We start from the raw sequence: 22,931 nt of genomic DNA, 5'->3' as shown, positions 1-22,931 counted from the left end.
ACGATCCTGCTGTTTGGCCTTTCTACAGCCCCAAGGGTATTTAGAAAGTGTATGGCTGTAGTCGCCACCTACCTCCGCTGACGTTGGATACACGTTTATCCGTATCTGGACGATTGGCTCATCCAAGGGGCCTCCGAGACAGAAGTCACTCAGCATGTGGGCATCGTCAAGGACCTAGTCACACGTCTAGGCCTGATGATCAGTATAGAAAAATCCACTCTGGTTCCCATGCAGAGGTTAGACTTCATAGGAGCTATCCTGGACTCCAGTCTAGCCAGAGCCTGCTTACAACAGACGCGATTTCAGGCGATGGCAACAATCATCCAAGGTCTACAGAATTTCCCAACGACCTCGGCTTGCACTTGTCTCGGTCTCCTGGGTCACATGGCTGCCTGCACGTTTGTAACCAAACATGCCAGGCTCCGCCTCCATCCTCTCCAAGTTTGGCTCAACTCAGTATACTGCCCAGGCAGGGACCCAATAGACACGATAGTCACCATTCCCCCGAGCACCCTAAGCTCCCTAGAATGGTGGCTAACTCCTTTCCTGGTGTGTGCAGGGATGCCTTCCATCCACCCCAACCCTCAATGTCCCTGACGACAGATGCGTCATCTCTCGGCTGGGGTGCTCACCTCAGTCACCTTTGTACTCAAGGCCTTTGGTCTGCTCAGGAGCTGGCATTACACATAAATGTCCGAGAACTGAGAGCAGTCCACCTGGCATGCCAGGCATTCCAGCAACAGTTGCGAGGCCTTTGTGTCTCAGTGTTTACAGACAACACAACGGCCATGTACTACATAAACAAACAGGGAGGGGCATGGTCCTCCCCCCTTTGTCAGGAGGCCATCCAACTCTGGGACTTTTGCATAGCCCACTCGATAGATCTGGTAGCGTCCTTTCTCCCAGGCGTTCGGAACACCCTGGCGGATCGACTCAGCAGGTCTTTCCTGTCTCATGAGTGGTCGATCCACCCGGACGTTATGCATTCTGTTTTCCAGAAGTGCGGATTTCCCCACATAGACCTGTTCGCTTCCCACGAGAACAGGAAATGCCAGATGTTCTGCTCCTTCCAAGGTCTCTCCTCGGGATCGATCTCGGACGCTTTCCTGATGCCGTGGAAGAGCCAGCTCCTTTATGCCTTCCCACCGTTCCCGCTGGTTCACAAGGTCCCGCTGAAACTCCGCAGGGACAGAGCGCGCATCATCATGATCGCTCCAGCATGGCCCAGGCAGCACCGGTACACCACGTTGCTCGACCTGTCGATAGCCAACCCAATTACTCTGCCACTCCACCCAGACCTCATAACTCAGGACTATGGCAGGGTTCACCACCTGGACCTGCAGGCTCTTCACCTCACGGCATGGCTGCTGCGTGGCTAAACCAGTCAGAGTTACGTTGCTCTGAATCAGTACGACAAGTTCTCCTGGGTAGCAGGAAGCCTTCCACCCGGTCAATGTACCTGGCCAAGTGGAAGCGTTTCTCCCGCTGGTGCAAAAAGCTTAATCTTACTCCCACTGAGGTCTCGATCCCCTCTATTTTGGACTACCTCTGGTCTCTCAAACAGCAGGGCCTAGCAGTATCATCACTGAGGGTACACTTGGCAGCCATCTCTACCTTCCACCCAGGCGAAGGTGGTCGTTCTGTTTTCTCACACCCTATGGTTTCGAGGTTCCTCAAGGGCTTGGAGTGCTTATACCCTCAAGTACGCCGCCCAGCCCCGACCTGGGACGTCAACCTGGTTTTAACCAAACTTATGTCTCCCCCATTCGAGCCGTTAGCAACCTGCTTGCTACTATACCTGTCTTGGAAGACAGCTTTCCTCATAGCCATTACATCAGCCAGACGAGTCTCTGAGCTTAGGGCTCTTACAGTGGATCCGCCGTACACTATGTTCCACAAGGACAAGGTGCAGTTGCGACCACACCTGGCTTTCCTCCCTAAGGTGGTTTTGGCCTTTCATATTAATCAGGACATCTTTCTCCCGGTCTTCTTCCCAAAGCCACACTCAACGCGACGGGAGCAACAGTTGCACTCCCTGGACTTCCGTAGAGCACTCACATTTTATATTGAGCGGACAAAACCGTTTCGTAAAACGCCCCAACTCTGTCGCAGTAGCAGACCGAATGAAAGGCCTACCTGTTTCCTCTCAGAGGATCTCATCTTGGGTGACGGCGTGCATCCACACCTGTTATGATTTGGCTCATATTTCCCCAAGCCACATCACTGCGCATTCTACCAGGGCTAAGGCTTCATCTGCTGCCTTCCTGGCTCATGTACCTGTCCAGGAGATATGTTGCACAGCTACCTGGTCCTCGGTCCACACCTTTGCTTTGCATTATGCTCTGGTTCAACAGTCAAGACATGATGCAGCCTTTGGCTCAGCAGTTTTGCATTCTGCCACATCTCACTCCAACCCCACCGCCTAGGTAAGGCTTGGGAATCACCTAACTGGAATGGATATGAGCAAGCACTCGAAGAAGAAAAGACAGTTACTAACCTTTGTAACTGTTGTTCTTCGAGATGTGTTGCTCATAACCATTCCAAACCCGCCCTCCTTCCCCACTGTCGAAGTAGCCGGCAAGAAGGAACTGAGGGGCAGTTGGGTCGGCAGGGGTATATATCCGGCGCCATGGCGGCACCACTCCAGGGGGTGCCCAGCCGACCCACCGAGTGTTGCTCGGGTAAAAATCTTCTGACAAACGTGCACGCGGCGTGCGCACACCTAACTGGAATGGATATGAGCAACACATCTCGAAGAACAAGAGTTACAAAGGTGAGTAACCATCTTTTCTGCATGGTATCCCTGGGGACCCTTATCCCGTTTTTGGATCCCGGAGACTGGTATGCCGCCCTCGATATGAAGGACGCATATTTCCACATCACAATTTACCCACCACACAGACGGTACCTCCGTTTTGTGGTCAACCATCAACATTTTCAATTCACGGTCCTTCCATTTGGCCTTTCTACGGCTCCGCAAGTATTCACAAAATGCATGGCCGTAGTCGCCGCCTCCTTCTGGCGTCGGGTGCACATTTACCCGTATCTCGACAATTGGCTCATTTGAGGGACCTCCGAGTCACAAGTGAGACATCACCTGTACATCGTCAAAGACCTCTTCAGGAGCCTAGGCCTGATGATCAACATAGAGAAGTCTACTCTGATACCCACACAGAGAATAGACTTCATTGGGGCAATTCTGGACTCCAGCCTGGCCAGAGCCTGCCTGCCGCAACCTCGTTTTCAGGCGATGGCTACAATTATTTGAGGCCTCCAAACCTTCCTGACAGCGTCAGCTCGCGCTTGTCTCAGCCTAATAGGTCACATGGCCGCCTGCACCTTCGTGACCAAAGACGCCAGGCTACGCTTCTGTCCATTTCAAACGTGGCTTGCCTCAGTATACCGGCCGGGCTGGGACTCACTGTCACTCGATACTCACTGTTCCCCCGAATGTTTTAGGCTCCCTAACCTGGTGGCTGACTCCCATCATAGTCTGTGCAGGGATGCCATTCCATCCTCCGCAACCTTTGATGGCCCTAACCACGACGCGTCATCTCTGGGTTGGGGTACCCACCTCGAGGGCCTCCACACTCAAGGCCTCTGGTCAGCTCAAGAACTAACCTTACACATCAATGTGCGGGACCTGAGGGTGGTTCGTCTAGCGTGCCAGGTGTTTCGAGAGCATCTCCAAGGCCGTTGTGTATCAGTGTTCACGGACAACACAACGGCCATGTTTATAGACTCATAGACTCATAGGTCAGAAGGGACCAATCTGATCATCTAGTCTGACCTCCTGCACAAGGCAGGCCACAGAACCCCACCCATCCAATTTTATAACAACCCCTAACCCAGGACCGAGTTATTGAAATCTTCAAAATTGGTTTGAAGACCTCAAGCTGCAGAGAAACCACCAGCAAGCGACCCGTGCCCCACGCTGCAGGGGAAAGCGAAAAACCTCCAGGGCCCCTGCCAATCCGCCCTGGAGGAAAATTCCTTCCCGACCCCAAATATGGCGATCAGCTAAACCCTGAGCATGTGGGCAAGAGTCACCAGCCAGCACCCAAGAAGGAATTCTCTGCAGTAACTCAGTTCCCATGCCATCCAACAACTCCCCGCAGATCATTGAGCAGACCTATCTGGTGGAAATCCTAGATCAATTGCCCAAAATAGCAATCCTATCATAACATCCCCTCCATATACTTATCAAGCTTTGTCTTAAAGCCAGGAAAGTCTTTTGCCCCCACTACTTCCCTCGGAAGGCTGTTCCAGAACTTCACTCCCCTAATGGTTAGAAACCTTCGTCTAATTTCAAGTCTAAACTTCCTAATATCCAGTTTATACCCATTCGTCCTCGTGCCTACATTAGTACTAAACTTAAATAATTCCTCTCCCTCCCTAACGTTAACCCCCCTGATATATTTATATAGAGCAAGCATATCTCCCCGCAGCCTTCTTTTGGCCAGGCTAAACAAGCCAAGCTCTTTGAGTCTCCTTTCATAAGGCAGTTTTTCCATTCCTCGGATCATCCTTGTAGCCCGTCTCTGAACCTGTTCCAGTTTGAATTCATCCTTCTTGAACATGGGACACCAGAACTGCACACAGTATTCCAGATGGGGTCTCACCAACGCCTTGTATAACGGTACTAACACCTCCTTATCCTTGCAGGAAATACCCCGCCTGATGCATCCCAAAATCGCATTTGCTTTTTTAACAGCCGTATCACATTGGCGACTCATAGTCATCCTGCTATCAACCAGCACCCCAAGGTCCTTCTCCTCCTCCGTCGCTTCCAACTGATGCGCCCCCAACGTATATCCAAAATTCTTATTATTAATTCCTAAATGCATAACCTTGCACTTTTCACTATTGTATTTCATCCTATTTCTATTACTCCAGTTCACAAGGTGGTTCAGATCTTCCTGAATAGTATCCCTGTCCTTCTCCGTGTTAGCAATACCCCCCAGCTTCGTGTCATCCGCAAACTTTATTAGCACATTCCCGCTCTTTGTGCCAAGGTCAGTAATAAAAAGGTTAAATAAGATCGGTCCCAAAACCGATCCTTGAGGGACTCCACTAGTGACCTCCTTCCAGCCTGACAATTCACCTTTCAATACGACCCTCTGGAGTCTCCCCTTTAACCAGTTCCTTATCCAACTTACAACTTTCATATTCATTCCCATCTTTTCCAATTTGACTAACAGTTCCCCGTGCGGAACCGTGTCGAACGCCTTACTGAAATCTAGGTAAATTATATCTACCGCATTTCCTTTATCTAAGTAATCCGTCACCTTCTCAAAGAAGGAGATCAGATTGGTTTGGCATGATCTACCTTTAGTAAATCCGTGTTGCAATTCGTCCCAATTACCATTGACCTCTATGTCCTTGACTAGTTTCTCCCTTAAAATTTTTTCCAAGACCTTGCATACTACAGACGTCAAGCTAACAGGCCTATAATTACCTGGATCACTTTTATTCCCTTTCTTAAAAATAGGAACTACATTAGCAATCCTCCAATCATACGGCACAACCCCCGAGTTTACCGATTGCTTAAAAATTTTCGCTAACGGGCTCGCAATTTCACGCGCCAGTTCCTTTAATATCCTCGGATGGAGATTGTCCGGGCCCTCCGACTTCGTCCCATCGAGCTGTTCAAGTACGGCCTCTACCTCAGTTGCGGTAATATCCACTTCCATATCCACATTCCCGTTTATCATCCCTCCATCATCGCAAGGTTCCTCACTAGTCTTATTAAAAACTGAAGCAAAATACTTGTTTAGATGATGGGCCATGCCTAGGTTATCCTTAATCTCCATTCCATCCTCAGTGTATAGCGGCCCCACTTCTTCTTTCTTTGTTTTCTTCTTATGTATGTGGCTGTAGAACCTTTTACTATTGGTTTTGATTCCCTTTGCAAGGTCCAGTTCAATGCGGCTTTTAGCCTTCCTCACTTTATCCCTACATGTTCTGACCTCACCAAGGTAGCTTTCCTTACTGATCCTGCCTTTCTTCCACTCCCTGTAAGCTTTCTGCTTATGTCTAATCCCCTCTCTGAGTTGTTTGCTCATCCAGTTTGGCCTACAACTCCTGCCCATGGTTTTTTTCCCCTTTCTCGGGATGCAGGCTTCCGACAGTCTCCGCAGCTGCGACTTAAAGTAATTCCAGGCCTCCTCCGCATTCAAATCCACTAATTCCTCTGTCCAATCCACTTCCCTAACTAATTTCCTTAACTCTTTAAAATTAGCCCTCAAGAAGTCAAAAACCCTAATCCCAGATGTACATTTGTTTATCCTTCCATCTAGTTTGAACTGAATCAGCTCATGATCACTCGAACCAAGGTTGTCCCCTACCACCATTTCTTCTACGAGGTCCTCACTGCTCACCAACACCAAATCTAAAATGGCATCTCCTCTCGTAGGTACTTCAGCTACTTGATGAAGAAATCCATCCGCTATCACATCCAGAAAAATCTGACCCCTATTATTCTTGCAAGTACTCGTCCTCCAGTCTATATCCGGGAAGTTGAAGTCCCCCATAATCACACATTTCCCCTTTGTGTTTACTTCATTAAAGACATTAAAGAGGTCTCTATCCATATCCCAATCAGATCCCGGCGGTCTGTAGCACACGCCAAGCACTATCTCAGGGGAAGCTCTAGTTGCTTTTTTACCCAATGTGATTTTCTCCCAGACAGACTCTGTCTTATCCATTCCATCGCTTATTATTTCGCTACAGTTAATGTCATCATTGATGTACAAGGCTACTCCACCACCTTTGCCTTTCTTCCTGTCTTTTCTAAACAGCACATAGCCTTCAATACCCGTGCTCCAGTCATGAGTACTATTCCACCAGGTTTCTGTTATCCCTATAATATCCGGTTTCACTTCCTGCACTAGTAACTCCAGTTCCTCCATCTTGTTACCTAGACTCCTCGCATTGGTGTACAGACCTTTTAATTTTCGGCGTTTGGCATCAGTGACATTCTTTCCCCCGTCGTGCAGAGACCTTTTACCACCAGCATCACCCGTTACTCTGGTTTCTACTCCACTATTCTTCCTTGGATCAAATCTTGGGACCGCAAGGGTATCCCCTCTCACTTTGTTTACTTTCCTCTCCAGGTTACATTCCGGCGTGGAGATCTCCCGAACATCTCCCAACCATCTCCCCCAACTTCCTAGTTTAAAGCTCTCTTGATGAGGTCGGCGAGCCTCCATCCTAGAATTCTATTTCCCTCCTTGCTTAGATGAAGTCCATCCTGAGCGAACAGTCGTCTATCCGTAAACGCTTCCCAGTGACCGTACATCCCAAAGCCCTCCTTATAACACCACTCCCTAAGCCATCTGTTGATCGCCATAATCTTGTCACTCCTTCGTCGCCCCGCTCTAGGAACCGGCAGAATCCCACTGAAGATCACCTGAGCCTCGATGTCTTTGAGCCTCTTCCCCAGTCTGGCATAGTCCTCCTTGATACAGTCCAGCGAGTAACTAGCCGTATCATTCGTTCCCACATGAAGGATAATCAACGGATTCTTTCCCGCTCCCGCTAAGATCGTATTCAGCCTCAGGTACACATCCTGTATCTTAGCCCCTGGCAGACAGCACACCCTTCTGTTCTCCCGATCAGGTCTAGTTACAGGCCTATCCACTCTTCTCAGTAAAGAGTCTCCAATCACGTAAACTTGCCTTTTCCTGGCGACAGTGCGATTCTGCGGTCTATCCCCCACAGCAGGTGGTCGCAATTCCTTTCGATTTGTATTCGCCCTTACAGTCCTCCTAGGGCTCACACTTGGTGTTGCCTCCATCGACTCCTCCCCTCTTTCTGCAGGACTAGCTGCTCGCCTCTTCTTCCTCGCCCTTTGTCCTTCAGCAGCCTGCTGTGCTCCATCTTCATTTCCCAACTCAGCAAACCTGTTCCTGATTCTATTTCTCCATCGCTGGCCCGTCTTTTCCTCTGCCTGGTTCTCCTAGTCACATGCTTCCACCGTCCACTTTCCTCACCCAGCAGCCCCTCCTCAGAGTCCTTTGGTCCTGCTTCTATCCGCTCGTCTGGGCTTGTCCCCGGCGCCTCATCATGTCTGTGTTCCATCAACTGCTCAAATCCCCTTCTAAACTCAGCCAGAGTTTCCACTTGCATCTCCAGTCCCCTTACCTTTTCCTCCAGCAGCTCTATCAGGTGGCACTTCATGCAGATGAAACTCCTTTCAGGTGTCCCCTCTAGGACCATGTACATGCCACAGCTACCGCATCCGGTCATCCTCAGTGTGTCTGCACCTGCTACCTCCGCCTCCATCGTAGCGCTCCAACTCTGTGCCTGGCAATCCACGCCTCACACCACACCGCAGGCCACCAACAAGGGTTGGGCTGCTGGCAGACCCCTGCCTCTTCTCTGGTCTGCCTTCCTGGTTCCTCTGCCTTGGTCTCCCCTGTAACCTCCCCCTGGAAACTCCCACTGAAACTCCCCTGTTAGCCGCTCTGTTCGCCGCCTCCTGTGCCGCTGCAGCTGACTGTGCCGCTGCCTGAGTGCCTGGCTCCTTATATAGGACCCCTAATCAGGTAAGCCCCGCCCCCAACTCAGGGCTCAGCCTCGCTCCCAGCACACAGCCCCTAGCAGCCTGCACACACACTCACTCACACACAAACACCACAAACTACAAAAACCACAAAAACCTGCTCCTCCAACAGCACTCCCACTGAAACTCCCCTGTTAGCCGGTATCCCTTTGTCAGGAAGCCATCCAGCTCTGGGACTTTTGCATAGCCCACTCGATTGATCTGGTAGTGTCCTTTCTCACAGGAGTTCAGAACATTCTGGCGGATCACCTCAGCAGATCCTTCCTGTCTCACGAGTGGTCGATTCGTCCGGATGTCATCCATTCTATTTTCTGGAAGTGGGGTTTTCCCCACATAGACCTCTTCGCCTCTCGCGAGAACAGGAAATGCCACGTGTTCTGCTCCCTCCAGGGGTGCTCCCCGGGCTCCCTCTCAGACGCATTCCTGATACCGTGGACGAACAGCCTACTCTACGCCTTTCCACCGTTCCCACTGGTCCACAGGGTCCTCCTCAAGCTCCGCAGGGACAGCGCCCACCTGATCATGATTGCTCCAGTGTGGCCGAGGCAGCACTGGTACACCATGTTGTTCGACCTCTCAGTGGCAGACCCAGTTCCCCTACCACTCTGGCCGGATCTCATAACTCAGGACTTCGGCAGACTTCACCATCCAGACCTACAGTCTCTTCACCTCACAGCATGGTTGCTGCGTGGTTAAGTCGGTCCAAGTTACGTTGCTTTGCCTTGGTCCAGCAGGTACTCTTGGAAAGTAGGAAGCCTTCCACTAGGTTGACATATCTGGCCAAGTGGAAGCCTGCCTTAAAGAGCCATCATGCCCGGTTGCAGGTGGAAATGGAGTATCAGATTGTACCTGTTTTCAAAATTAACCAATAAACTTTTAGGAAAGGAGATAACACAACTTTGATTAAGTGGGAGCCCTTCCTCAAGCCCTAAGGAAGAAGAGAAGAGAGAAATTAACAAACGGACAAACACCCCCTGTTATAAACAGATAGCTAAGGGTTAATGTCTCTTTCACCTGAAGCACCTGACCAGAGGACCAATCAGGAAACCGGATTTTTTCAACTTTGGGTGGAGGGAATTTTGTGTCTGAGGTCTTTGTTTTCTGTCTGCCTGCTTTCTCTGAGCTTTGGAGAAGTAGTTTCTGCTTTCTAATCTTCTGTTTCTAAGTGTAAGGACAAAGAGATCAGATAATAAGTTATATGGTTTCTTTTCTTTGGTATTTGCATGAATATAAGTGCTGGAGTGCTTTGATTTGTATTCTTTTTGAATAAGGCTGTTTATTCACATTTCTTTTAAGCAATTAACTCTGTATTTGTTACCTTAATACAGAGAGACCATTTTTATGTATTTTCTTTCTTTTTTATATAAAGCTTTCTTTTTAAAACCTGTTAAAGTTTTCTTTACTGGGAAATTTCAGGGAAATTGAGTCTGTACTCACCAGGGAATTGGTGGGAGGAAGAAATCAGGGGAGATCTGCGTGTGTTGGATTTGCTAGCCTGATTTTGCATTCCCTCTGGGTGAAGAGGAAAGTGCTTTTGTTTCCAGGACTGGAAACGGAGAGGGGGAGTCACTCTGTTTGGATTCGCAGAGCTTGTGTCTGTGTATCTCTCCAGGAGCACCTGGAGGGGGGAAGGGAAAAAGGATTATTTCCCTTTGTTGTGAGACTCAAGGGATTTGGGTCTTGGGGTCCCCAGGGAAGGTTTTTCAGGGGGACCAGAGTGCCCCAAAACACTCTAATTTTTTGGGTGGTGGCAGCAAGTACCAGGTCCAAGCTGGTAACTAAGCTTGGAGGTTTTCATGCTAACCCCCATATTTTGGACGCTAAGGTCCAAATCTGGGACTAGAGTTATGACACCCCCTAAACTGTCTTTGCTCAAACTTTTCAAAAAGTCACCTTCAGGCATACTTTGACCAGGGCTCTCAAAAGATTTCAGCTTGAAAGGTGAAAGCTTTGGAAAGTTTAATACAGGATCTTTGCATGGAAACACTTCAGCAGCCATAGCCATATGTGTTGGTAGCTGGAGCTAATGTTAAAATTGTCTAATACACAGGTTAAGGAAAGAGTATCTGTACTTCTGGGTAGAATGCTTAAATTATCCAAAAGTATAAAGTCTGGTTTAAAAGTCATAAAATACATATAGTACATAATCTGTAGTACCCCAAATTAGAGTTAATAAATTCATCGATACAGTTAAAAGTATTAGCATCCAAATATTTGGGCACATCACTTATAAGAGGTATGCTAAGAGTAGATTATGGAAAGCAAATATAGCAATGTGTGTAGATTGTCCCTCAATAATTGAGAATTTAGGCTAGGTTGTCCCTCAGTAAATACAATCCATCACAGAAGTATTTCAGTTACTTTCCTGACTTCACTTCTCAATGGCACTCCAGCTCACCTCTCCTGTATTGCCGATGTCTGGTGATGTGTTCTAAATAGATGTCCCTCAACTACCTGATGGCGTCCGATACCATGAGTTGCCGCATCAGCTGAGCATAGCACTGATCGATTCCATATTCTCACAACACTCACTCATTACTGGGGCCCCATGCGCCCAGGGACTAGAGTTATAGTACTATCCCAAGCAACCCAATATAGACATAGGCATAATTTCCAAATAGTCATTTTCAGGCCTGGTTGTCTCCTGGTACATCAGTGCACAGTGACACCATGAAGGGAAATTATCTCAATCCTTCAGCTCTCTCCTCTGGCTAGCTCAAGAGTGAAGCTGATGAGTTCTGGAGAGTATCTTGGCTAGTAGTAGGAGCTCATTTCCTCCTTTCCCCCCATTTCCAGATGTGTCGCCAGGAGGAGTCATCCAGCACTGACTTGGAGAAAACACGTCTGGAGTCAAGTCGCCGTGGAGATGCATTGGCTAAAGTATCCAGAGAAAAGGAAGCCCTGGTGCGTGAGAAGGCAACACTGGAGGTGCGACTAGGGGCTGTGGAGCGGGACAGACGTGGCCTTTCAGAGCAGCTGGCAGAGCTCAGGTGAGGTTGGGGAAGTGGGGGCCTTGTGCAGCACACATATATATTTGATGGATCTAGTTGTAATATCACTCAGCACTGAGTAGCTGGAATAGCATAGGTCGACTTACCTCCATAGTGAAGACATGCCCTGAGAGAGCGCTTTCCATCTGAGGATCACTATATGTTTTACAAACAGCCTCACCACCTCTGAGGGGTAGGGCCATTTTAATATCCATGTGCCAGGGCCAGGGTTTGCTCAGCCGGACAGCAGCTCAATAGCAGTCACAAGAGAAAACCCGAAGTCCCAGTGAGGATTTATTTTTGGTACAAGCTTAATAAACTGAAGCAGAAGTATCCGCCCATGTCCCTTTCCTGCAACATAGTACTGGGTAAACTCCAAAACAATCCAGTATAATTTTTCGATATTTGGTTCCTCAGCTCTGACAGAGTGAGCTGTCCCTGGGCCATCCTCTTTAGCACAAGCTGTTTGCTTGGATCCAAGTGCTTATTGGGACTGTGGAACGGAGTCTGAGGCTTCAGAGGCTGAGTTTTCTGCAGGCTGCACTCTTGATTGAGCAGACACCATTCCCTGATTACAACTCCACAGATTTTGGAGCGGGCACTTCTGGATCCAAGGCTTTGACTTGAAGACAGTCAGAGTCAGTCCCACATCCAACTAAGATGGAGCTAGAGACTTATTCTGAAGGTGCTGGGAACCCAGAAACCTTCAGGGATCCATTTCTATGTTTGCTTATGTTGGGAATGATGGGGAGGTTGTAGGAATGTGCCACAGACAGAGATTCCATTTTCCCTTGGTCCTCTCCTGCCTCTTTTGATTTCTAGTCCTTCCCTGTTTTATGGATCCTTTACTCCTAAGCCTTGCTGACCTGTCGGAACTGGCATCAAGGAGAAATTGTTTGGTCTTCATAGGGGTCTCCCTGTTGGATGGGGGAGCAGGCTGATGCCGGGCACAGTTTTGGTATATAATACTCTAAATACTTTTATTGATTACCGTGTAAACCCCACTCACTCCACATTCATACCCCTTTCATCCTGCATCAGAGTCTGACAATTAGACCGAAGTCCCGATGGCCAGTTGAGGTCCGCTTCCAGTCATAAGGCCTGGGCAGCGAGCGTTGCACACCTCTTCAAAATTAGGGCTCTGGATCGATGTCTGACTCCAAATTGCAGATATCATAGACAACCATTTATAGTCCATTCCGTTGCATCATCTGTCCTTTACCTTTGCCAAGAAAACAGTCCTGGGCAGGCCACCATAATCTAAGGCATTTCATTTCCCTCAATTTTTGTCCACAGCTCCACAGCTGTAGCGAATACATTGCTGTGACAACACCACTGATGTTATTCCTTTTTCTGCTGATTCTTTATTTTTCCCATTGACACAAGAAGTTGTTTTGCACAGAACAGTCCTTGACCATTCGCAGCCTTAAATCCTTCCTTCGGTTGCCAGCACGCAACCCACGTACTCATCTCAAGCATACTTCACACACACTAGGCCCACTGGCCTATAACGTATTACAACGTATTCATATATATGTGTATATGTGTCACAACATATATGATTATATCCCAGCAATATTACACTATTTTTGCTTCTGCATCAGGATCAAATATCTGAGTGATCCTCTGGTCCAGAGAGAGTTTACTGTTAGTTGCCATGTTGCCATGGAAGAGTATGGTTCTTAAGTATCTGGGCTACCAGAATAATTCAGGGAATGAAGAGTCTATCTTATGAGAGGAGACAAAGGGCTTGGTTTGTTTAGCCTAGGAAAATGAAGGAGGATCTGATTGTTCTCTATAAATAAATTAGGGAGTAAACACCAGGGAGAGAGAGGAACTGTTTAAACTAAAGGACAATGTTGGCACAAGAAGAAATGGGTATAAACTGGCCATGAATAGATTTAGGCTGGAAATTAAAAGAAAGTTTCTAGCCATCAGAGGAATGAGGTTCTAGAGCAGTCTTTCAATAGGAGTTGCAAGGGCAAGAAATCCAGTTAATTTTAAGATAGCTCTTGCTACATTTATGGCTGAGATTAGGTGATGTGGTTGCCTTCAATAATAGGGGACTGGACTCAATGACTCAGGAGGTCCCTTCCAGCCCTGTTCTCTGATGTGAGGAAAAGGAGTATTGCATCTCATTTTGGGCCCCCCCACTACAGAAAGGATGTGGACACATTGGAGAGAGTCCAGTGAAGGGCAACGAAAATTATTAGGGGGCTGGGGCACGTGACTTAGGAGGAGAGGCTGAGGGAACTGGGGTTATTTAGTCTGCAGAAAAGAAGAGTGAGAAGGGATTTGATAGCAGTCTCCAACTACCTGAAGGGGGGTTCCAAAGAGGATGAAGCTGGGTGGTTCTCAGTGGTGGCAGATGACAGAACAAGGAGCAAAGGTCTCAAGTTGCAGTGGGGGAGGTCTAGGTTGGATATTAGGAAAAACTATTTCAGTGGGAGGGTGGTGAAGCACTGGAATGGGTTACCTAGAGTGGGGGTGGAATCTCCATCCTTAGAGGTTTTTAAGGCCCAGGCTTGACTAGGATGGGATGCCTGGCTGGGATGATTTAGTTGGGATTGGTCCTGCTTTGAGCAGAGGGTCGGACTAGATGACCTCCTGAGGTCTTTTCCAAGCATAATCTTCTATGATTCTATGAAGAGGAACAGGAGAATCATAGATTCTAGGGCCATATGGGACCATTGTGGTCATCCTGTGACAGGATCTCCAGGGTGCAGCCTGGGGTGGTAGGACCGTTGTGCCCCCTTAACTCTCCAGCCTGGCCTGTCTCTCACAATGCTTTGCAAGTGACATGTAGCAAACCCTTCCAGGCGCTGTTATCACTCAGCACAATGGCATGTGGAGCCCCACACCCAGCATGATTGCATGAATGCTTCCCAAGCCACTCATGAATCACACGGAGAAAGGCAGCAGCCAAATCCTCCCAGCTCCCAGCCTTGAACCTCAGGAATATACCATCTTGCACTGCTCGAGACCCTTTCTTGAGCAATGCAAATTAATTAATTGGTTCACCACTTCACCAATGGAAAGTGGATATACACCAGCCTTTGTAAACCTGAGCAGATTTACCAAACACTTCAGGCAAGCTCATTGGTAAAGGTAAACAGTTAAACAAATGTATTGACTACAAAGGATAGATTTTAAGTGAGAGGCAAAAAGTCTGAGTTAGCTACCAAAGCAAATAAAATATAAGCACGCAATCTAAACTCTCAACCCTATTAGACTGGGCAACATCTAGATTAAGATATCACCCCACTGGAAATTGCAGTTCATAGTACATAGGTTTTCCCCTAGAAATCTGGGCCAGTCTCCTCTGATGGAGTCTTCAGTCTTCTGAGTGTCCGTGTTGCTTGCAGCTTAGGTGGGGGGAGGAGAAAGGCCAAGTATGGGGCCACTGTGTTCTGTTTTGGACCTTTAGTCCCATGTGCTTGGAGAACACAAGACCAGGCATATCTGGTGGGCATTGCTGCGTCCCCAGGCAAGGTCGAACAATTCCCCTTGGTGTGGCCTCATGCAGGTGAGTCATTGCATTGTAGCTCTCTTGCTGGACAGTGGCGGTTGATGGTTGTTGGACACCTGCCCACATGTTGGTTACTTTCCTTGCTGTTGTCTCAGAGTCTCTAGGGAGCTAACATCTGGCCAATTCCCCAACTTATAGCATGTTTTAGTGACAACCATACACCACAATCTCATAACTTCATATGTGCCAATGATATAAATATTTAGATAGAACAATGACTTTCAGCAGATCATTATCTTTTTCCTGATACCTCACATGGCCTGGTTTATAGGAATATCACAGTTATATATAAGTAAAGAATATGGGGGATACAGGGTGCTCCCCAAGGTATAGAATTTCACACATCTAGTCCAACTTCTGTGTAACAAAGGTCATAGAACTTCCCCAAAATAATCCCTAGAGTTTATCTTGTAGAAAAACAAGAGATAGTTACTGGACCTAGAGAACAAGCTGTTCCATCTTCTGCCTCTCTTGTGAAGTGGTTAGAAATTGTTCTTCGTCCCTTCTAGGTGATTTTTAGAGGTTTCCAGAAATGGCTAGCTTATATTGGTGATGCCTTTGACTTCAAAAACTAAACAAGTACATCAGAAAGTTCAAATTTTGTATGGTGATTTTGGCTTCTGTGATTTCTTCCCTGAGTCCAGGAGATTGATTTGTGGCTTTTGACATCAAAGACATCTACTTTCACACATACATCATATATCAGTACACAGAAATTCTTGGATTCTGTCTAACAGCAGTTATCCATCCAAAGCAGTTCTCTGATATTGACTATGGTCTCCTTACAGCTTTTGATACTCATGGCTGTTCTTTGTGTATGTGTCTGTCAACGTTCCTTCCCCACTCTGAACTCTAAGGTACAGATATGGGGACCTACATGAGAACCCCTAAGCTTAATTACCAGCTTAGATCTGGTTTTGCTGCTACCACCCAAATCATTTAAGAGTTATTTGGGAAACTCTGTCTACCTCCCCCAGAATATCTCCCTCCCAAGTACTATAACCCTTCCCTGGGTAGCCTTGAGAGACTCCTCCACCAATTCCCTGGTGAACACCAATCCAAACCCTTGGATCCTAAAACAAGGAGAAATTAACCATTCCCCCTCCCTTTCCCCCACCAGTTCCTGGTGAGTCCAGATCCAACCCCCTTGGATCTTAAAACAAGGAAAAATCAATTAGGTTCTTAAAAAAGAAGGCTTTTAATTAAAGAAAGAAAGGTAAAAAATCATCTTTGTAAAATCAGGATGGAAAATAACTTTACAGGGTAATCAGTGTCAGAGAGCCCAGAGGAACCCCCTCTAGCCTTAGGTTCACAGTTACAGCAAACAGAGGTAAATCCTCTTAGCGAAAAGGAACATTTACAAGTTGAGAAAACAAAGATACACCTAACACGCCTTGCCTGGCTGTTACTTACAAGTTTGAAATTTGAGAAACTGGTTCAGAAAGATTTGGAGAGCATGGATTGATGTCTGGTCCCTCTTAGTCCCAAGAGTGAACAGCCCTCAAATCAGAGAGCACACAAACACAAGCCTTCCCCCCACTAAGATTTGAAAGTATCTTGTCCTCTTATTGATCCTTTGGGTCTGGGTGTCAGCCAGGTTACCTGAGCTTCTTAACCCTTTACAGGTAAAAGGATTTTGGTGTCTCTGGCCAGGAGGGATTTTATAGTATTGTACACAGGAGGGCTGTTACCCTTCCCTTCATAGTTATGATAGTGTCAGTGTGGACCCCAGCACTAGATGCGCTGTGCCCTTATGCACGGAACCAGATTTTTTTGAAGAGCACTGTCAATTAGAGGCTACACATGCATCCTGTACTGCTGCATGCTGCTTTATGAGGCTATAAAAGCCACAACCCTCCCACAGTTCCCTCTTACTGCTCCTGGTAGTGAAACAGAACTTAGCAGTATCAGACCCATGGACTTTAGCTCCAGCTAAATTTCTCAAAAAAAAAAAAAAAGTCCTTCAAATCTTCTTAGATTCCTCAGAACCATCTTCATTATTTATTTTTGTTCCCTAGTCTGTTCTAGCACTTGTTGAACCAAAAGCTGCCTGGAGACCCTGGTGTCCAGGTCCCCCCATACAAAGGCCCCCTGCATAGACTCTTAGAATGGGAAATTCAAAACCTACAGGCTTAAAGCCTTGTCTGCCCTGCAGTTAGCTAATTCCTCTGAAAGATGGGCCCTGCAGATGCCTATTCTGCTTGAGAAAGTCTCATGTCCCAAGCCAGTGCTCTGTCTGCCTCTTCTCTGCAAGAAGTAGCAAGTCAGGGGGTACAAGGCTGAAACTCCATCTTCTGGAGCAATCTATGAGAGTGGCATCTGATCCAGAAAGGCCAAGCTTGAAGACCCCTTTGATGGCCAAACCCACATCTTCCAGCACTCCCTCTAGCAGGCAGACAACTCTGAAGATCTCTGCAGAAAAAGAGGCATCAAAAGCTGACCTGGCACTGGCATCAGCATTGGCACTAGTACCAACCCTGGCATTGAAGTCATCAGTGGCCCCCTCCATGATGATGACACTGGTCACAGATTTGTCAGGGACAAGGTGGGGGGCCCACTTACACCACCTGTAAATGCTAGGTTTGTAGTCCCAGGATGATTTCAAGCTCCACACAAACGTTTTTGAACCGAGCGCCATCAGACTGGCTTAGATAGCATTCTCACCAGTCCTCCAAAATGCCACAGAGTAGATCCTGATAGACAACACTTTGGCAATTACTATATAAACAAGCAGAGAGGCACTTGATCATCTCCACTGTGCTGGGAGGTGATTGAGTTCTGGGAGTGGTGTCATCAGCATGGAAATGGACTGCATGGAAGTGGCCCATTAACTTCACTTTACCTGGAATGGTCCCTTGAAATATGTGTTAACTACTTACGATAAACAATGTGTTCCACCATATGTATAGCTGTGACACTCTGTACAGAATCCAAGACCTGAAGAATAGCTCGGTGTAAGTTCAAAAGCTCGTCTCTCTCATCAACGGAAGTTAGTCCAGTAAAAGATACTATCTCATCCACTGTGTCTCTCTAATATCTGGGGACTGACATGACTACAGCTACACTGCAAGTGCAAGAGATTAATTATTGCTCTGTATTTATATCTTGTAGATCAGCAAAAGAGATCTTAGAATCCAGCCTGTTCGAAGCTCAGCAGCAGGTGTCTCAGTTGGAGGTCACTAGGGGTCAGTTGGAAATCAAGGTTCAAACAGTCACCCAGGCCAAAGAGGTGATACAAGGTAAGAGGCTGAGAAGCACAGCCCACCGGAGATGCCCCTTCTGTGGATGGGGCAGAGGGGCCTCTGGGGAGTGAGAGATGGACATGGCCCTTTCCCTGTCTGGGACAGAGAAGGCTCTGGCATGGTGCAGTTGAGCCCTTAATAACTCAAGGAAGGGAGAGGGGTTCACACTCTTGCCGTGTCTCCTCTTCTGCAGGAGAAGTGAAGTGCCTTCGTTGTGAGCTGGAAACAGAGAGATCCTCAATGGAGCGGGAGCGGGAGGATATGGCACAGCAGCTGTCACGGACAGAGCAGCAATATCAAGATACCCTTAGCCTTCGTCAAGCTGCGTACGAGGAGGAAATGAACAAGCTCCTGCAAGAGCTGGTAGGTGGTAGGATGGCCATTGTCAAAGAGCAAAGGCAGTGGATTTGAATGGTTAAGACCAGGCCATCCCCTGGGCCCATTTTTAATGTTTTCATTAATGTTTATTGCTCCCCTCAGACACCATACTGACCCTTCCTGTACAATGTTTGCCACTGCAGACTTGTATGATTTACTAACAACACCTTGTAAGCTGGATTCCATTCCACTGCAAGACAGCTAGGACGTTCCAAAGCTCTAAAGCTTTGTTTTGTCCCTTTGAGGTGCATGTGCTTCATGTACAGACTTGCTGCCAGTATATGGCTATGTTCATACAATTACTTTGTGATCATGACTTTGGGGATAACAAAAAATAGAAGACCACTAAGTACAGTGAGAATGAGAATCTCAATGCCTGTTAATTTCTAATAGGAATTGGGCATCCAGATCCCTCAGACAATTTTGAAAATCCTTTGTTACATAATCTATCCTATAGAGGAAAAGTAGAAGTATATCTGTATAGCAGATATTTGCAGTGGACCATTTTTAAGCAATCCATAGACTATGATGTGTATGCACACAACGTTCATGAAACAATGAACAAATTTGGGAAAACTTTAACTTGTTTGCAGATGCTCTTCAAGCAGAAGAGGGTGATGTTCGTGGAATAAATGTTATGAATAATTTGACAGCTGTAAATTAAAGTTGCTGTTTAATATGGGTCTGTCAGTCATGGCTGCGTGTACAGCTGGGTATGATGGTGTTCCTAAAGTTTGGTCTGCAGACCTATGCCGGTCCACATAGCTTTTCCAAGTGGATCCTGGGGCTGCTTACATCATAGAGGCAATCAAGTGAAACAACACAGTCTCTCAGTATGTGTTACTCTTCAAGCAGAGCTTCCTCTCATGCCTTTGCTTGTTTGGGCTATTGCCCTGGAGGTGAAGTTTGTTATCAAGCCTCATTCTTTATTGGGTGTTCAAGGGGAATATAATTGTGAACAATTTGCAGACAATACCACAGAGGAGGGGAAGAAACACGGTGGTGTCAAAGCTGAGCTTCAATGGGACCTGAAGAGATTAGATTGGGGGCAACAGGAAACAAAGGCATGAAGTTCTGACAAAGTGCTGAATTGCTGATTTAACCTGAGTTCTTACTCACATATGGTCCCTAACCCACGTCTCAGCTGAAAACTCAGACCTCTCACCCTAGCTTGATAGTGCTTTCCGCCTGGTCTAGCTGATCCATCCTGGGTTGTAGGCTTAAGCCCAGGTGTCACTTTGACCCAGGTTGGTAACATACCTATTTTGCAGTGAGGACACAGGCTAAACCTCTCAAGTGCAGATAGTCCTCCAGCACCTTCCCACAATTCTCCCCGTGTGCCCAGGATTGTGGGATTCTCCCACAATTCACTGGGAAAGAATTAGAGCAGCTCAGCTTGGGACAGCACAGAGAACCATAGGATGTACCGCCAGAAGTCTTAGCATCTCACATGGGTGAATTCATCCACTGTAGACACAGCAACTCTCATATGGCTCTGCAGTGTGACTGCTCACACCTGAATTAGACCAACCCGGGTACTGATCCTCCGAGTTAACTCTGCCGTACAGACCTGATCAGAGAGAGGAAATAACTTGGACCCTACCAAATTCACAGTCCATTTTGGCCAATTTCATGGTTATAGGATTTTAAAAATTGTAAATTTCATGATTTCAGATATTTAAATCTGAACTTTCACAGTGTTGTAACTGTAGGGGTCCTGACCCAAAAGGGGGTAATGGGGACATTGCAAGGTTATTGTAGAGGGGTCATGGTATTGCTACCCTTACTTCTGTGCTGTTGCTGACCACAGCGCTGCCTTCAGAGTTGGGTGGCTGGAGAGCGGTATCTGCTGGCCGGGAGCCCAGCTCTGTAGACAGCGCCAGTGCCAGCAGCAGAATAGAAATAAGGATGGTATGGTATTGTCACCCTTACTTCTGTGCTGCTGCCTTCAGAGCTGGGCCCTCGGCCAGCAGCCACCACTCTCAGACCGTCCATTGCCACCCTTACTTCTGTGCTGCTGCTGACGGTGCTGCCTTCAGAGCTGGGCACCTGGCCAGCAGCCAGTGCTTTCCAGATACCCAGCTCTGAAAGTAGAGCAGAAGTAAGGGTGGCAATACCACGATCCCACTACGATAATCTTGTAACCCCTGCCCTGCAACCTCCTTTTGGGTTGGGACCCCCAGTTTGAGAAATGCTGGTCTCCCCTGTGAAATCTGTATAGCATAGGGTAGCAGTACACAAAAGACCAGATTTTCACGACCGTGATGCATTTTTCACAACTGTGAATTTGGTAGAAATAACCAACCCAGTGACACAGTGGAGATGTAAGTAAAGCTGTATCTCAGTGCCTTGGAGGGAGTTTATCATTTCACTTTAACCCTGTCCTAATGTTACTTGTCATGTGATCAAATACAGTCGGTTTTTTTTGTATTGCTGTTTATTTATCCGGTACTGGAGAAGCCATGCTGTGTGGGATCAAGACTGGGAAATGGAAGGAGAAATTGCTCAGCGTTGACACCCAGGCACAGTAGGGCAGGATGAACTAGACACATAAAACTCTTTACACAGCCCCTGTACCCACAAACAGATGGTGACTTTTCCCAGTAGCTCAGTTACATGAAATTAGTCAGCAGTTGGTGTATGTGAAGAGAGATTTCATGCATGCTGTTTGTGGCTACTGTTGCTTAATGGTTTGCTACTGGTAACATGCTGCATACAGTGGCTAGTTGGGGATGCATGATCAAGTCACTCCTCTGGTTGAGGAGGCATAGGGAGCACATAGCTAGTGACAGTGGCTGGTGGTGATAGGCGTGAGTACCCTTCCTCTTCAACTCCTTGCTGGGGCCAGGCAGCAGTGGTTGAAAGTGGCTCCTGCAGGTGTGCAAAGGCTCCTTTCTCAGGCTCTTCCCTGCTGCTGCTGCTATTATGTGACCTGCCATGGGGCACCACATCCAACCCCAAGTTCAGGAGGGCTCTGGGACTGGCTCTGCAATCAACTATGTTCAGAAGGCCTGACAACCAGGGGTTGAAATTCTGCCTAGACTCACAGATTGATATGAAACAGTCACCTGAGGCTCTGGGATATTGCAGCAGGTTGCCCAAGGGGTGTAATAAGGCAGAAGTGAGGAGGAGCCTCAGAAGAGCTGCAGGAACCTGTGCTCCTTTCCTGCTGGACTTGGCTGAGGGAGGCCATGGAGTAGCTCCACAGTGTCTGGCCCAGCCTGAATCATGGGAGCGGGTCTCCTCATTCTGTATGCAGTTTACGCTTATTATGCATTAATCAAAATGTTGAATTAAGCTCTGGGATTACAGGAAATAAGAGTAGAAGCAAATACTGGGGATGGTGATGTGGAAAATCCTACAGGAACAGAGGGAGAAAATCCTCACAGGAGGGAGGGTCAGTAGGTGGAGGGAGGTGGGGTGCTGTTTCCCCTCCAAGGTCACTACGAGTCCCCTTGGAAAATAACTTCTTCTGTCCCTGCCCACAGCACTGCAAGTAATGTGTATGCTGTTGATGCTTCATGTTGGTGGAGGGAACTGTGACCTGGGCCTTTGGCTGGTGCCATATCAGCAAGCTGTAATATGACGAGGTGGCCTAAGTCTGAAGCACCTAATGGCTCTTTTTCTGATTGTTAGAAGAGTGAGCAGGAATGGCACCGCGCAGAGCTGAAAGAGATGTGGGAGCTCTCAGCCCAAGAGAAAGTAGAGGCAGAAGGTGCTTATGAGAAGAAGCTGTTGGAGCTGAAGCAGGAGGCTGCTACTATGCAATCTCAGAGAGAAGAGGAGCGAGCTAGGGCTGAAAATGCCAGGCAAGAGGTAAAGGGTTTGGGAGGGAAACGTGTGCATTTAAACAACAGACATCTTTGGTCTCCTGACCGGTGAAGTTTCCCATAACCCAGGTGTCTAGGCAGAAGTAAGAGGCTTCTTGAAGGTGATAAAATATCTTCTCTTTAGCACAGGAAATCAGGATTTACCAACCCAGATCAGGTGATTGCCCATGAAAGTCTGTGTCATAGATTCATAGATTCTAGGGTCAGAAGGGACCAATGTGATCATCTAGTCCGACCCCCTGCACAAAGCAGGCCACAGAACCCTACCCATCCAGTTCTATAACAAACCCCTAACCTATGCCTGAGTTATTGAAGTCTTCAAATTGTGGTCTGAAGACCTCAAGCTGCAGAGAATCCACCAGCAAGTGACCCATGCCCCACGCTGTAGGGGAAGGC

At 47.5% G+C, this 22,931-nt stretch overlaps 1 protein-coding gene across 12 annotated transcripts in view; it reads left to right on the top strand.

The window, feature by feature from the left end:
- CEP250 (centrosomal protein 250) overlaps window positions 1-22,931 on the top strand; it is a 156,733-nt gene that overhangs the window by 77,380 nt on the left and 56,422 nt on the right. For all 12 annotated transcript variants that reach the window (XM_030533040.1, XM_030533039.1, XM_030533043.1 and 9 more), the window contains 4 exons: window positions 11,363-11,556; window positions 18,197-18,324; window positions 18,521-18,690; window positions 22,342-22,521. In XM_030533040.1, the coding sequence (XP_030388900.1) occupies window positions 11,363-11,556; window positions 18,197-18,324; window positions 18,521-18,690; window positions 22,342-22,521 (672 nt within the window). The remainder of the gene's footprint in view (window positions 1-11,362; window positions 11,557-18,196; window positions 18,325-18,520; window positions 18,691-22,341; window positions 22,522-22,931) is intronic.

Source organism: Gopherus evgoodei, chromosome 14 (genome assembly GCF_007399415.2).
Source record: "Gopherus evgoodei ecotype Sinaloan lineage chromosome 14, rGopEvg1_v1.p, whole genome shotgun sequence".
In the NCBI taxonomy this organism is placed as follows: domain Eukaryota; kingdom Metazoa; phylum Chordata; order Testudines; family Testudinidae; genus Gopherus; species Gopherus evgoodei.
Note: the sequence above shows the minus strand (reverse complement) of the source record. Positions and strands in the feature narration are given on the sequence as shown.